The sequence below is a fragment of the Strongylocentrotus purpuratus genome, unplaced genomic scaffold (genome assembly GCF_000002235.5).
Source record: "Strongylocentrotus purpuratus isolate Spur 01 unplaced genomic scaffold, Spur_5.0 spur5_scaffold_17, whole genome shotgun sequence".
Classification (NCBI taxonomy): Eukaryota; Metazoa; Echinodermata; class Echinoidea; order Camarodonta; family Strongylocentrotidae; genus Strongylocentrotus; species Strongylocentrotus purpuratus.
The window spans coordinates 6,006,632-6,021,162 of NW_022145602.1; the positions used below are offsets into that span (position 1 = coordinate 6,006,632).

The following is a 14,531-nucleotide window of genomic DNA, read 5'->3' on the forward strand; positions in this document are numbered from 1 at the left end:
ACTTTACATCTTTGAATAGCGGACAAGGTGACGATTTTCACAATACTTTTAATTTATTATTCGTGCTATCAGCTTTCGAGAAATTACGGAATTTCCGAACATTTTCGTCATTGTTTTCCAACGATATAACTTTGAAATGTGTTATTATAGGCGCGTAAAAAACAGGTTGCCAAATAACTCTTAGTTTACGCAGTCTATTACTATACGCCATAAATCAGCAAGGGTGCGTGACCATCACCACGACGCGGATTCTTATATTGCGCCCTAGAAGAGAGCATCTTTTGTCTACGTCACTATGGTGACCTTAGATGATATTCAACATCTTCGTGTCAAAGAACTTCGTAGCGATCTTCAAAAGAGAGGTCTTGACAAAAGTGGCGTAAAGGCAACACTAACCGCTCGTCTCAAAAGAGCCTTGGATCCTGAGACCGCAGCACGAAATACTGATGAAGAAAGGCTAGAAGAAGACACTGCAGAACAACCGGGCAATCACGTTCTCCTGGAAATATTGGCCATCGTGAAAAGCATTGACGGAAGTTAAACGTCTAGAAACGAAGGCAGAAGTTCGCGACGCCACGACTAACACTACCTTTGTAGAAGAGGGCATCGTAGACGACACTGACGACACTATCCTTAATAACGATATTGAGGATCTGCCCGGAAACGACGAAAATCAAGACATAGGTCTAGTGGAGATAATTACGGTGCCGACATCTAACCGCTTCGAAGTTCTTGCTGTTCAAGAAACAATAACAGAAGCTTCGCCGTCAACACCTACTACTACTAGATCTAGGCCTACTTCTACTTCACCACCATACCATGAGCAGATAGAGGGATACCGCCACCGACATAGTGTGATCCGCAACAAACGAGATATGGTTGTGGTCGGTGATTCCATGATAAAAAACATCGACGGAAGACATCTCTCCCCCAGCAAGAACGTGAAGTGCGTCTCTCTCCCCGGTGCAAAGGTGAGAGACATCTTCACCTCGTCACCTTGCGAGTTTCTCAAGCCAGGGGGAGAACTGATCATCCACGCCGGCACCAACAACATCTCTGAGGGTGCTGGTGAAGTTTGCCACCAAATCACAGACCTCGGCAAGTCTGTTGCTGCCGAGGGGTTTACCGTCTCAGTCTCTACGATCATCCATCGTAGATGGGAGAGTGAAGCGGACAAGAAGCGGGTTGATGAGATCAACTATCTGATGAAGTTGGCAGCCAGCGAGAACAGATGGGGCCTCATCATCAACAATGATATCAGCGAGCAGCATTTCGGGCGTGATGGCGTTCACCTCAACAGAGCCGGTCAACGAATCTTGGCAGGCAACCTGAAACGCCTCATCAACAGTGCTGACCAACCGACAACACGAGGCCATGGCTGGACTCAACGGTCGTCCGATCAAGAAACAGGCAGTGAACCTCGAGCAAGGCGGCATCAAGCCATCTACCGAGAAAACCGGAGTCTTCATTCTGATGAGGAAAAAAGCAGCCCCGTAAAGTCCTACGCCGAATCTGTTTCTGGGAGATCTTTGGATTTCAGTGCAGTCGATCAGAGGTCACGACTGAAAACAGCCTTCAGACCATCCAAGGTGGACATGAAAGCGAAATATCTTCAATTTGTAAGAAGGGTATTGAATTAAGTGAAAGTTTGACAAAATCAAGTGATGATCCGAAAATTATAGTTGACGGTCGAAAAAATAAGTTCCCTTGTGGGAACTGTGATAAGCCAGTCAAATGTAATCAACACGGCCTTCTGTGTTCTTATTGTAAAAAATGGTTTCACACTAATTGTCAAGCTATCAGTTTTTCAGAGTACCGCAGGTTATATTATGAATGCCCTGATGAGAAGTGGAATTGTTTAACATGTTGTCTGCCATCTTTTTGTGACTCATTATTTAATGACGATTGTTTAGAGAAAGAAAGCCAAAACGAGGATAGACTAAAAGAAAACTTTTTTAAGGTAACGCGCGTTACACCTGAAAAGCAAGCGATAGCAAGGATAATTCAGCCAAACCTCAGGGATGAAAACACTTCTCTTTATCAAGAATTTGAAGAAAAGTTTAAAGTTAAAGGTCTTCATTTTTTACACCTTAATGTGAGGTCTATTCTAAACAAGATATCGGAACTTTTTAAAAGAAAATGGCTGTCTATTATTGCTTTCACTGAAACATGGTTAAACAATTCCATAAATGATGAAGAAAATGAAATGGACGGATATAAAATCATACGCCATGATCGATCCTCTGGCTCTGGAGGTGGTGTATGTTTCTATATCAGAAATGATATTGCATTTAATATTATGGATGATATAAGTACTGGAGATACAGAATCCCTGTGGATAAATTTGCTTATACCAAGATCAAAACCAATTGTTGTTGGCGTTCTGTATCGACCTCCGAAAAACAATTTGTTTATCGAGAAATTGTCCAATATTCTTGATACATTAAAGAAGGATGACGAAATAATTCTTTTAGGAGACATGTATATTTTTCTTCTTCAAAAATCGCCACTGGCTAAAAAATATATTGACTTGTTGAGTCTTCATGGGTTTAGTCAACTCATTAAAGAGGCAACACGCGTTACACCTACATGTTCTTCTCTATTGGATCATGTTGGTTGTACCAAAGAAAATAAAATAAGTGAAAGTGGTGTCATTGATCTAGGTATTAGCGACCATTCTTTTACTTTCTGTACACGGAAAAATATTAGACGGGCTATAGGTCATCACAGGACTAATTATATCAGATCCATGAAAAAATATACAGAAGAGTCTTTCAATCTTATGATATTGCATTTAATATTATGGATGATATAAGTACTGGAGATACAGAATCCCTGTGGATAAATTTGCTTATACCAAGATCAAAACCAATTGTATCAGATCCATGAAAAAATATACAGAAGAGTCTTTCAATCTTATGATATTGCATTTAATATTATGGATGATATAAGTACTGGAGATACAGAATCCCTGTGGATAAATTTGCTTATACCAAGATCAAAACCAATTGTTGTTGGTTCTCTATTGGATCATGTTGGTTGTACCAAAGAAAATAAAATAAGTGAAAGTGGTGTCATTGATCTAGGTATTAGCGACCATTCTTTTACTTTCTGTACACGGAAAAATATTAGACGGGCTATAGGTCATCACAGGACTAATTATATCAGATCCATGAAAAAGTATACAGAAGAGTCTTTCAATCTTCAACTATTTGTTGTTGATTGGTCACGAATAACTGACTGTACAGATGTAAATGAGGCATGGTCAATATTTCAACATGTTTTTATCTCAAATTTGAATATGATAGCGCCACTGAAACGGATAAGAATAAAACAAAGATCAGAAACTTGGGTGACTAATTCTTTCCCTAATTCAAGAGAGAAATATAGTATACAAAAAATTGAGGGAAAGAGCAAAAGATGAGACGCTCTATAAAAGATACAGAGTATTAAGAAATATGGTCCAAAGAGAGGTGAAAAAGGCTAAACTCGATAACTTACAAAACAAGATAGAAGAAAATAAACAAGATTCGAAAAAAAATTGGCAGAATCTAAAAAGCTTAGGATTGACAAATAAGAAGCGAAAAGAACAAGAATCTGTCATTAAAAGTGATAGGGAATTATGTCATGATAAGATGGCCATCGCTGATGAATTCAATTCTCATTTCACAAATGTGGCTGCCAAATTAGTAGACAAACTCCCCTCTTCCAAAGACTTTTTCAGCGCAGAACATGATTGTATTCGTGAGTTTTACGAAAGAAAAGGTGTACGTGAAAACAGCTTCGAGTTATTACCAATCAGTGAACAATTTGTTTTCAAAGAGTTACGTAAGTTGAATGTATCAAAAAGTACTGGGTTAGACTTGATTCCAGCTAAATTTCTAAAAGATGGTGCGAAGGTTTTATTTAAGCCTCTAAGTTACTTACTGAACCTATCTATCTTGACGAGTACTTTTCCAGAGGACATGAAAACAGCAAAAGTGACTCCACTTTATAAAAAGAAAGATAAAACTGATGTTAGCAAATATAGACCTATTAGTGTTTTAAGCGTAGCATGATCAAAGATTCTAGAAAAATCGGTCTGTGTTCAAATTGAAAGATACTTCAAAGAAAATGATATAATTTATGAATTTCAATCTGGTTTTCGACATGATTATTCGACTGAAACATGTCTAATTCATTTGACTGATTATTTGAGAAGAGAAACTTCCCAAGGGCGCTTTTTTGGTATGGTGCTCCTTGATCTGCAAAAAGCTTTTGATACAGTTAATCATTGCGTCTTATTGAAGAAGTTACAACTAATGGGTTTTGATAAGGCAAGTTTAGATTGGTTCAGATCGTACTTATCTAATCGACACCAAGTAGTGGCCATTCATGATATTCGTTCAAAACTAATGCCTATAACATGCGGTGTTCCTCAGGGAAGCATTTTTAGGCCCAATTCTATTTTCAAGTTATATAAATGATATGTGTATTTGTATAAAAGACTTCAAACTATTATTGTACGCAGATGACAGCGTACTACTCTATTCAAATCCTGATCCTAAATATATTGAGGAAAAGCTCAGTGAACGTGTGTCGATTGGATGACTGATAATAAGCTTTCTTTATACTTGGGAAAAACAGAAAGCATTTCCTTTTGTTCTAAAAGTAGTTCTAAAAACTATAATAAAAAATAATCAAGCAATCAAGGGAAAAGAGTCTCTGAAGTATTTAGGCATTGAGTTGGCTAGCGCAATTTCATTTTCATCTTTAGTAGAATCAGTTGTAAAAAAAGCAAATTCTCGTCTGAAATTTTTGTACAGATATCAAAGTTGTATGGATTTAAAAGCAAGACGTACACTCTGTTTTGCTCTTATTCAATGTTTATTTGACTATGCTAACCCCGCATGGTATAGTAACATAAACAAGTCAGATCAAAAGAAGTTGAAGATTATACAGAACAAAATGGTGAGCTTTATCAACTGTTCTGGTCCAAGAACTCATGTTGGCTACAGCGAACTTTCTAAAGCTGGTTTTCTTGAAGTCGACCAAAGATCAAAACAACTCGTATTGCATCACGTGCATAAAATATATCATACTAGGTCGAATCATTATATTCGATCCAACTTCGATCTTGTTACTGACGTACATGATTATAATACAAGAAATAGCCGATTCAACTTTAACTTACCAGAAAAAGTAGGTAGTATTGGAAATTCGTTTTATTACAATGCCATAAAACATTGGAATTCCCTTCCCAATGGTGTAAAAGAAATAGGAAACTATGATCATTTCAAGAGGAAATTAAAGGAATACCTAATACTTGACAGTCAGAGAAGAGAAGTGAATGACATGTTATATGATTGAAATTTTTATTCTTCTGTCGGTTCATACGTTTTCATGTTGTATATACTTATGTTTTCGTACGTTATAGAAATTCTACAAATTCATCATTATTTTCCTCTTCTTCCTTCTCCTCTTTTTCTTCTTCTCCTTCTTCTTTTTCTTCTTGTACCTAAAATCATTTCTATTATCAGTTTAATGTTGATAATATTATTAACATCTTTAATAAGTAGTTCTTTTAATTGTCTTATCTGTATGTAAATATTACTATTTTAACTTATTAATTTTATACATGTCTGTAAGGGACCCCACTGGAAATAAGCTCTCGAGCTTTCGTGGGTTATCCTGTTCAAGCTGACTTATTTTTGATCTGTTATTATTGTGTATTGTTGTATGTTGGAAGCTTGTCGAATAAAAATCAATCAATCAATCAAGTGACATGAGAGTGCGAAGGTGCGAAAGGATCAAACGAAATTGCACTCCGCGTCAAAATAAACATAAATTTTTGTATGCGCGGCGCATGGTATGCGCATGGTTTGCTGCCTAGTGCGCGCTCACTATCGGCAATTTCGTGAATTAAAAAACAAACAAAAAATCGCTGTGATTTAGGCCCAGATAAACTGTTTTAAGCCCATTAAACGTTCGAGGTGTTGTATAAAACAAATAGTGAATGGCCTTATTCGTGCATGGAACAAGATTTTGCATTCGTTGAATAGAGCGTCTCTTATCTTACCTCGTGCAAAATCTTGTACCATTGCACTCATGGGCATTCACTATTTGTATATATTATGTTGCATTGTACCATGTTATATTTGTTTTATATAGAATTCTACGTCAAAATTTCAAATCTAAAAGAAAAAAACAAAGGATAATTGGGGGAGGGGGGCACTCATTGCCTTCCTATTATCTGAAGCCATATGGATCAGGGGGTTGCTGAACAGAAAGAAAGAAATCGTAGGTACAGCCGTCCGGCGCATTTTTTTTTTTTTTTTTTTTTTAATCTGATAGATTCCCTTTCTCCTTCTTTGTATTTCCCTGTTTTTCCTTAGTCTAGATCTATGATCCTCTCAGCTCTTCAATTATATATTTATATGTTCTTCCTTTGACGTATCCTCTTCTCTTTCCTTATGTATTTTCTTGTGTTAGTCCTTCTCCATATCCTCTCCACTATATCCTTGTTTTCTCCTTTCTATCATCTTCCCATCCCTGGGTGCGTTGACGACCTAGACTCTTTTACCAGAGCACTTCTTGGATTTTTTTTCGCGAAAATGGCTAAACAGTTGTGTAAAAAAAAATATGCGCCGCCCGGCCGGCCCCGATAGACTGGGCTACGTCTCACGAAACCGTCATAAGTACAAGTTGAGCAACATCCCATTGAAATGCGTGTATTAAGTTTAACACGCGTTTCAATGGAATGTCGCTCAACTTGTACTTATGACGGTTTCGTGAGACGCAGCCCTAGTGGCGTGATCATATGTTTATCACTTTGTTTACCGTCACCCATGGTTGCTCCCGTATGCATCCTCAACCTTGACGCATGATGATAACTATTGTGTGTACTTCACCAAGCTGTACACTACTCCCCGAAGCAGACAACAACAAAACAACGACAAATATTATGCTGCGTATCATACACTGCTATAATGCAGTGTCTATTTTGTCTTGATTCCAAGCGTCTCACACATCATACACAGAAAACAAATTGTTTGTATATTGCTTGCGCTGCGTGCGTTCATACGCACTGTGGCCCAAATTCATAGGGGAGGTAGTGTTCGGGCCTTTACTTGACTGAATGATAAATAATACCATAGTTAAAACGTACACAGACTCATGATTTGCAAGTCATACATTTGGAAAGAAAATATAGCTGTGACCAGGCCGACAAATTGGATTAAGACACTCAAGAGGCAGATAATAATATTAATAATGTTACATTTATATAGCACATTCTACTAAGAATACAATTCTCCATGCGTTTTTACATTTTACACCTGAGAAAACATAACAATAATACCAAAAAAATATAAACACAACTGAAGGAAAAGATCGATAAGTCGGGCTTTCCTCAAGTATCGAAATATCGATCTACGTGTAGCGCATGGACCAACGGATTCAATTCGTCCTTGTTTTCACGAAGTGACGGTAGTGAGGAAAATCGTCACGCAAAGTGAATGCAATTTTTTTTTCACTACCGTCACTTCGTGAAAACAGCGACGAATTATCGAAAAGATGGCAACAATTAAGCAGGGACTAGAATATACTAAATGTTGACGAATGGACAATCTGACACCTTTCATCAAGGAGTAAATGTAAGCTACCAGGTTGCAGGTTCGAGGATTACATCATGATGTCACCTGATGTAAAACATTTTTAAAAAAGACAGAGAAAGAGCAAGAGCAAGAGTTGGTGATAATAGTCAGGTTTTGACTGATTGCCATTACAACAAAAAAACAACAACAACAGCAAGAGAAAAGGGGCATATGGGGACCTCATACAGGCCATACACTTTCTCCCCTGATCGCGAGCCCGATGCCCACTCCCCCCTCCCCTCCCCCCCCCCCCCTCTCTCTCTCTCTCTCTCTCTCTCTCACTCTCTCTCTCTTTCTCTCTCTTTCTTTCTCTCTCTCGATCTCTCTCTATCTCTATTTCTTGCCCCTCTCTCTTTCGATTACTTCGTCTCTCTTTGTTAAAAAAAATATATTGAATTACTATTTACCTGTTACTGTATAGCTGGTGTTGAACTCCTCCATAAAGGCTATGAACAAAACATTGTAGCTATATAATATCCCGTAGAGAACAGTGTATATGAAGAACGAGGCGCCGACGACAACCCATCCCCAAGGCGGCCGTAGCCGCTGGCAGAGTGGGAGCTTCCCGCCTGTAGAAGTCATCATTAAATTCCTCCTCCGCTGTAACAATGAGAATGGCCCCAATGGGTTAGTAATATCGACGCCTGAACTATATAGATATATTCAAGGATACCAGGGTGCACAATGACCCAACACTTTTCGAGTTCAGATTCAGATTCAGATTCAGATTAATTTGATTGGTCCATTTGGAAATTCATTTGTTGGCATATACATAAAGCACATGAACAATACAGTATACAATATAGTATATAAATAATGAATGGTTATGAATTCAATAGTGCGAATATATTCATGAGTTGAAAGTTTAACATTCTATTCAACTCATGCGTCAGCCGAGTTGAATAGAATTAACGTTAATCTTTCAACGAATGAAAATATTCGCAGTATTGTACGAATGAAAAACATTCATTATTATTATTTTTTTTTTTTTAGCAGATGTTTCTGCATTTATTGATAAATCAAATATAAAACATTCAAATAACAATAATAGTATATAATATAATAGATTTACATCAAGAGTGACAACTTAATACACACAAAATAAAATATTTTTTTTAAAAATACATAATTGAAAGCTTGAAAGTATGGAGGTAAGTAAAAATAATCAAGATAAATGCAGAGGCCAACTATCATAAGCAAGGAAGCTTGAGTCGATAGCAGCCGGGAAGGGGGGGGGGGTACATGGCGCTGTTTTAGGAGAATGTAGGGGAATAGAGAGTCACATATAAAGATTTTGTTCAGAAAGTATCTGAATAAAAAGTGGAAAGAAATTAATAAAAGAAAAAAGAAGAAAAATGAGCAAGTGTGTGCAAGTTGGTGTGTGCAGGTGAAGTAAGTGTTCGATTCGTATTGTTAATGAACTTGTCATCTAAAATTAATTTAAATAAAGAATCAAAACCTCTGAGACCCTTATGATGTGTAGCCCTCGTTACTTTTGTAAGAGTAGGGTACCAAAAATAGAGATGAGATGAGTCTGTAAAACAGGAGGCGAAGAGGAGATGTGTGATGGTTACACTCGTGACACGGACTCCCTTTTAATAAAGTAATAATATATATAACACATAATTGTATATTCATATACAAACAAACAAAGTCACATAATCTAAACACAAATACACTCCTATAGTTCCTATCCTACTTATATATAGGTTTACATCCAAACTTAGCCATTAGATGAAATAGCAAAGTGAATATCAACAACATGTCCCTTTCCAATATTTAACGAAACAAAGACTTACCATTCACTAGAATGGATAATGTATAGTAACTATTAACTTAATAACAAATACTCGAAACGTATAACTGCTGAATTACGAAGATAACCAATATCTAACTCGACTAAACCTAAACAAAGTAAACAAGACGATAACAAATATGTACTAACTAATTATAACGAAGAAACTATAACTAACATAATACGAATAGACTAAATGGATTTATACATGTCTGACTAATAATATACAACTGGAGACTACTGAATGATAGATATATAGTGCTTTCGTAAACTGGACATATATCGTGCAAATGAATAATAATTGTTGCTCTCTAACTTAATTCATTATTGTAAAGGGCGGAATAGATAAATGAGCGTTTTGGTCTTTTGGACCATAATAAAACCCACTCTACATATATAATAGTGACGGCTAAAGCATATTTACTTCAGCTTCTAATACTATAATACCTGCTCTATACAGATTACAGAGTTGAGACAAACCTAGAAAGCCCAAGTTCCTCTTTGTCAAGGTAATACTTGTACTGGTACTATTAGTTAAAAGTTGTAATCCTTTCTTTGTTCTCAACGATGCGCCCACTCCGTACACACCATGTGAACGTACATAGTCTAATCACGCAGACACCAATGTATCATAGATAAAATATGGTTATAAAGTTATACGCCGATTCTACACCAATCCCTGGTATATCGGAACACATATAAACATGATTATTATCTTGGCATGATAATGTAAGATCCTAAACAAATAAACGACTTAATAACTCGATACATATTATAAGAAATAAGGACTTATAGACTAGCAAAATCTGGCTTTTCAATGTCAAATCGAAGGTTATATCCTTTTGAGATGGAAATCTCTCAAAACGTTATCAAATCGAATATGGAAAATCGTAACAATATCTCCCCAACTAGAATATGTCAAATGCTAACTAGAATCACACTAGTGGTTAATAAACGACAAAATATTGATTAGCTCATATCTTTAAGTAAGAAAGCTAAATAGATAGTTATATACAATGTGAAATATATATATTCGTGGGTACCATTCACCCATACAGTATAACGCTTCACAATTAGTTGTAAGGAAGCTATAGCTTTTCTTAACTTAAATTCTTCCCTTAAAACAACGATATCTACAAATGCGAACATCAGAACAAATCTAATCATACATCAGTACAACCGCACAAAGTTATATAACATGATAATAATGATTTACTTAAATATAAGTATGATACAAAATATGGTAAATTACCTGTAAAACAGGAGGCGAAGAGGAGATGTGTGATGGTTAAACTCGTGACACGGACTGCGAGGAGTCAAGCGGGTTCACGAGTTCAAGGTGTTTACATAAAGTGATGATGTAATCGAGCATTTTATGTGGAAACAGGATGTTGGTATGTGACTAGTCTTTATAGAACAGTCACCTGGTTACAGATGTTTTTGAATATGTAGATATTAAATATTTTTTCATCGATGCTTTGAATGAATAAAGAGTTGCAGAGTGTTTAATATTGTCAGGTAAAGCATTCCAAATGTCTGGACCATGATGTCTTATCGATTTATAGACTAGCATGCAAATGTTGTTAATATGACTATTCCAAGTTAGGTTTGAATCAATCATTACACCTTTGTTTTATACAACATCAAAGAAGATCTAATAGAACGTTAATCAACAAATTATGCTCTACTCCTTATACTAAAGTTAACTTAAAGTTGGAGTCAAGCATTCTCGATTACATTCAGATTGCCTTCGCGTCAGATACACGCAGGGATACGCGCACGGCAGAGAGGTACGCAGTCTGCATATAACCAAAAATACACGGCGAATATAACCGAAAATACACGGCGAATATAACCGAAAATGCACGCCTGTGCAATAGAACATCTATCGAATACCATGTGACCAACAATCCTCCAATCAAATGACAATGATCCACGTAGGTGTTGTTTAAAAAATAATATACACAGATAGTCAATACACAGTAGCAAACGTACAATGACATATTCATATGAAAACACGGATATAAATCGTTTTTACATTGTGGAATAATATAAGAAAATAGAATAGTTCCCCTAGTTCACCAAGAAAGCCCAGTTAAATATGAAAAGTGCCCATATTTAGAAGGAAAGGTGCCCTCTTTCACTTTGGCATGTGCCCCTTCCCATCCTAATAAGCGTGCCCTTTTTCACCTCTGATAAATGCCCCCCCCCCCTTATTTTTTATTTACAAATGCCCCTTTTTCTCAAAAAGTTGATCATGTAGTATTGGTGTGTATTGCAAGGTTCTGGAGTCATCAAAATCATAATAAATTTGGCCCAGTCTTGTAAAATTAACGAGCACCGTACACAGAAAGATGTATACGGGCCTACACAAATGGTGTCGGGCCTATACACCTTGATTTCCTTATCTTTCTATGCACATTACTCAGCCAGTATACATTTCTATCAAATTGTTTGGCAAATGACATTTATTTGAAATCTTGAACATTCAGTCTAAGTTTCGTTTGATTCTGTGAGAATTCGTTTTCTTTTCTTTTTTTACCAGAACTCAACTTTACCTTTAAACTTTACTTTGCATTATAATGATGTGTACTTCTATTTACAGTCCCTTTCCAAGGAAACAATAAAAGAAAGCACAATCATTATAATGTCGTTATTCTCCATATTATAGTCGACAAAGTGATTTCAAAGGATTCATTGAAAACAACACAAGGTCAAAAGAAAAGAGTCTGCTTCCGACAGAATCTACTTATTCCATTGTCGATAGTAATGATATCAGCTATCAGACAAAAGATAATAATAATAATAATATTCAATTTTTATATAGCGCTTAATACAAAGGTCTCTAAGCGCTTTACACATATACTATTACCGTAATTGCACTAAGATCGTAATTGCACGATATGTAATCGGTTTTGGAGCCGACCTGGCTTCCCGTTACTGTTTTGAGCGATACGTCATTTAATACACATATCTAAAATAACAGGACAAATACCCAGGGTGTATTTATACTTTGTCGGATCTGTTGAACCGGTATCGGTTAGAGTTCAAAGACCCTTTCCGATAAAAATACACATTTATATCAAAAGAAAGATGAATGAACGTAGAATACTAATATGATGTAAACAAATTATATTTTTCAAAATCGGTATTGCACAAAAGCAAATCAAAACCTCATTTTCCCCGCCCCTTTAAATCAGAGGCTAACAGGGGTCAAATTTATCGCAGTTGGGGTGCATGACGACATAACAATGGACCCGATCGGCTCGCCTGTATATATGTATATATAGCTGAGTCGATGAGCCGTGCTTGGCTATAACTCCATGGTTAATGCAAGTCATTATGAATATAAGATCATGTCGTCAAGTCACTATCTGTTTATAGAGCTGTTACCCCTCTGACAGTCTAGCATAACTATAATTCAAAGTATTGTAATACGAGGGGCGCCCTCTTTTGAAACCCAATATGTCAATCTTTCAGACCGAATAAGGCACCCGAAAATTAGTTAGCCAACTTTTTAGCTTGCTTGTCAGAATTTTAGATTTTACACGATACACACGTTACCGCTCCTTCGATGAGAGGGCGTTACAACTGTAAATTGAAATGAAAAGATAGAGAACAATGGTCAGTCCATGTGTATGGGCATCAGCAACAATGATTTATTAGGAGCTTGTTTCAAGGCAATACGTCAAGTTACAATTACTGTTTACATTATCATGGATGGACTTCATCCTTTAATAGTCGACTTATGATTATTCTACATGTAGTTCATAAACAATCAAGAAAATGGCGATGCCCATGTCTTGCTGAGAAACTGTACTATATTCTTGCTTTATGCCTTTCTCATACACTTTGGTGGGGAATCTTCTAGATTGATTGGCAAAAATGGTTAGTTCTCCATCAAAGGTATTACAAAGTTTTGGTATGGGGTCATGAATTTGGTTCAAATGAACATATTGGAAGCATATGCGATTTTACAATATTCAATGATCGTTGTCGCGGTTGAAATCGAGTCTAAAGTGATGAAATTATAAATAATACACTTGTTATATGTTGTATAGCGCCCTCTCAAGACTGATATTACTTTAGCTCTTGAACAATATTTCTTGACTACGATCGACCGATTTGCTATTCCCGTTTTGAAATTATATATCAGAACTGAGATTATTATGGTCGCAGCTACCAGAAAATGACCTTAGGCGCTATTTGAAATATTTGAAATTTACCCGGAGCACCGGTAAATGTTTGATTATTCAATTTCTCGGAAGCAGATGTGTTTTAGGGGCTAAATTTTCTAGTGCTTGTAATGCATCGACAGGGGCATCCAAATATGTCAACATTTAAAAAAGTTACTAAAATCAAACTTTCAAAATTTCCCCAAACGTTGCATTACCTTTAATGGACCCACTCGCATGCCCGTAGCTTAGTTAACCTAATAGGTTTGTATTCACCACTTTTATTCATTAGAAAATAGCATTCATATTTAAATACATGAATAATTTGTAATACATAACCTATAAAGCATAATTAGTATCACGAATAAGTTTGTTTTTTTTGATCGACAGATACATGGAATCGACATAAGTTTTAATAAAGAAGTACGTATATATGATTACTTCAAATGTTTCGAAGTTGATCAACGATAATTGAGCTACTTGTAAATCGCACAATAATATTTATGGCGAATCATATATGGCACTAATATAGCACTAATTATAACGTAATTTTTAATGTAACTTTTTTGGGGGTATGTGGTTTGAAGGTTATAGATTAAATTCCTTTGGAATGTATTGCAAGTATAACATTAAACAAAAAACAAATGTTCGGACACCATAGTGCGTCATATCCCCATTAATGAGCGTCCACGATAAGTTATAATACTCTATTCTTAATAAATCATGAAAAACATAGTAAATCGAAAAAAGAACACATAACAAGGCAAGATAATACGTATTTCAAATTAAAGATGTATAAACAAAGAAGATAATAAAGCTTGTAATATTTCGAAAATAAGGTTATTTCAAGAGCCAATGGATCATTCCTTTTAGGGATTATCTTTTTATTTTTTTATTCTTCCACACTAAGATTTAAATTAGAAAGCT

The 14,531-nt window shown here is 36.0% G+C and overlaps 1 protein-coding gene across 2 annotated transcripts in view; it reads right to left on the minus strand.

The window, feature by feature from the left end:
* The window catches only part of LOC593204 (monocarboxylate transporter 9), a 33,202-nt gene extending 21,566 nt beyond the window's left edge, over window positions 1-11,636 (minus strand). The window contains exons 1-2 of one of the 2 annotated variants that reach the window (XM_030988556.1): window positions 10,682-11,636; window positions 8,042-8,234 (exon numbers count right to left, since the gene is read on the minus strand). In XM_030988556.1, coding sequence (XP_030844416.1) covers window positions 8,042-8,219 — 178 coding nt within the window. In that variant the 5' untranslated portion in view covers window positions 8,220-8,234; window positions 10,682-11,636. Of the gene's footprint in view, window positions 1-8,041; window positions 8,241-9,174 lie in introns of both variants that reach the window. The other variant, XM_030988555.1, reaches the window with a different exon arrangement.
* Between the last annotated feature and the right edge of the window lie 2,895 nt (window positions 11,637-14,531).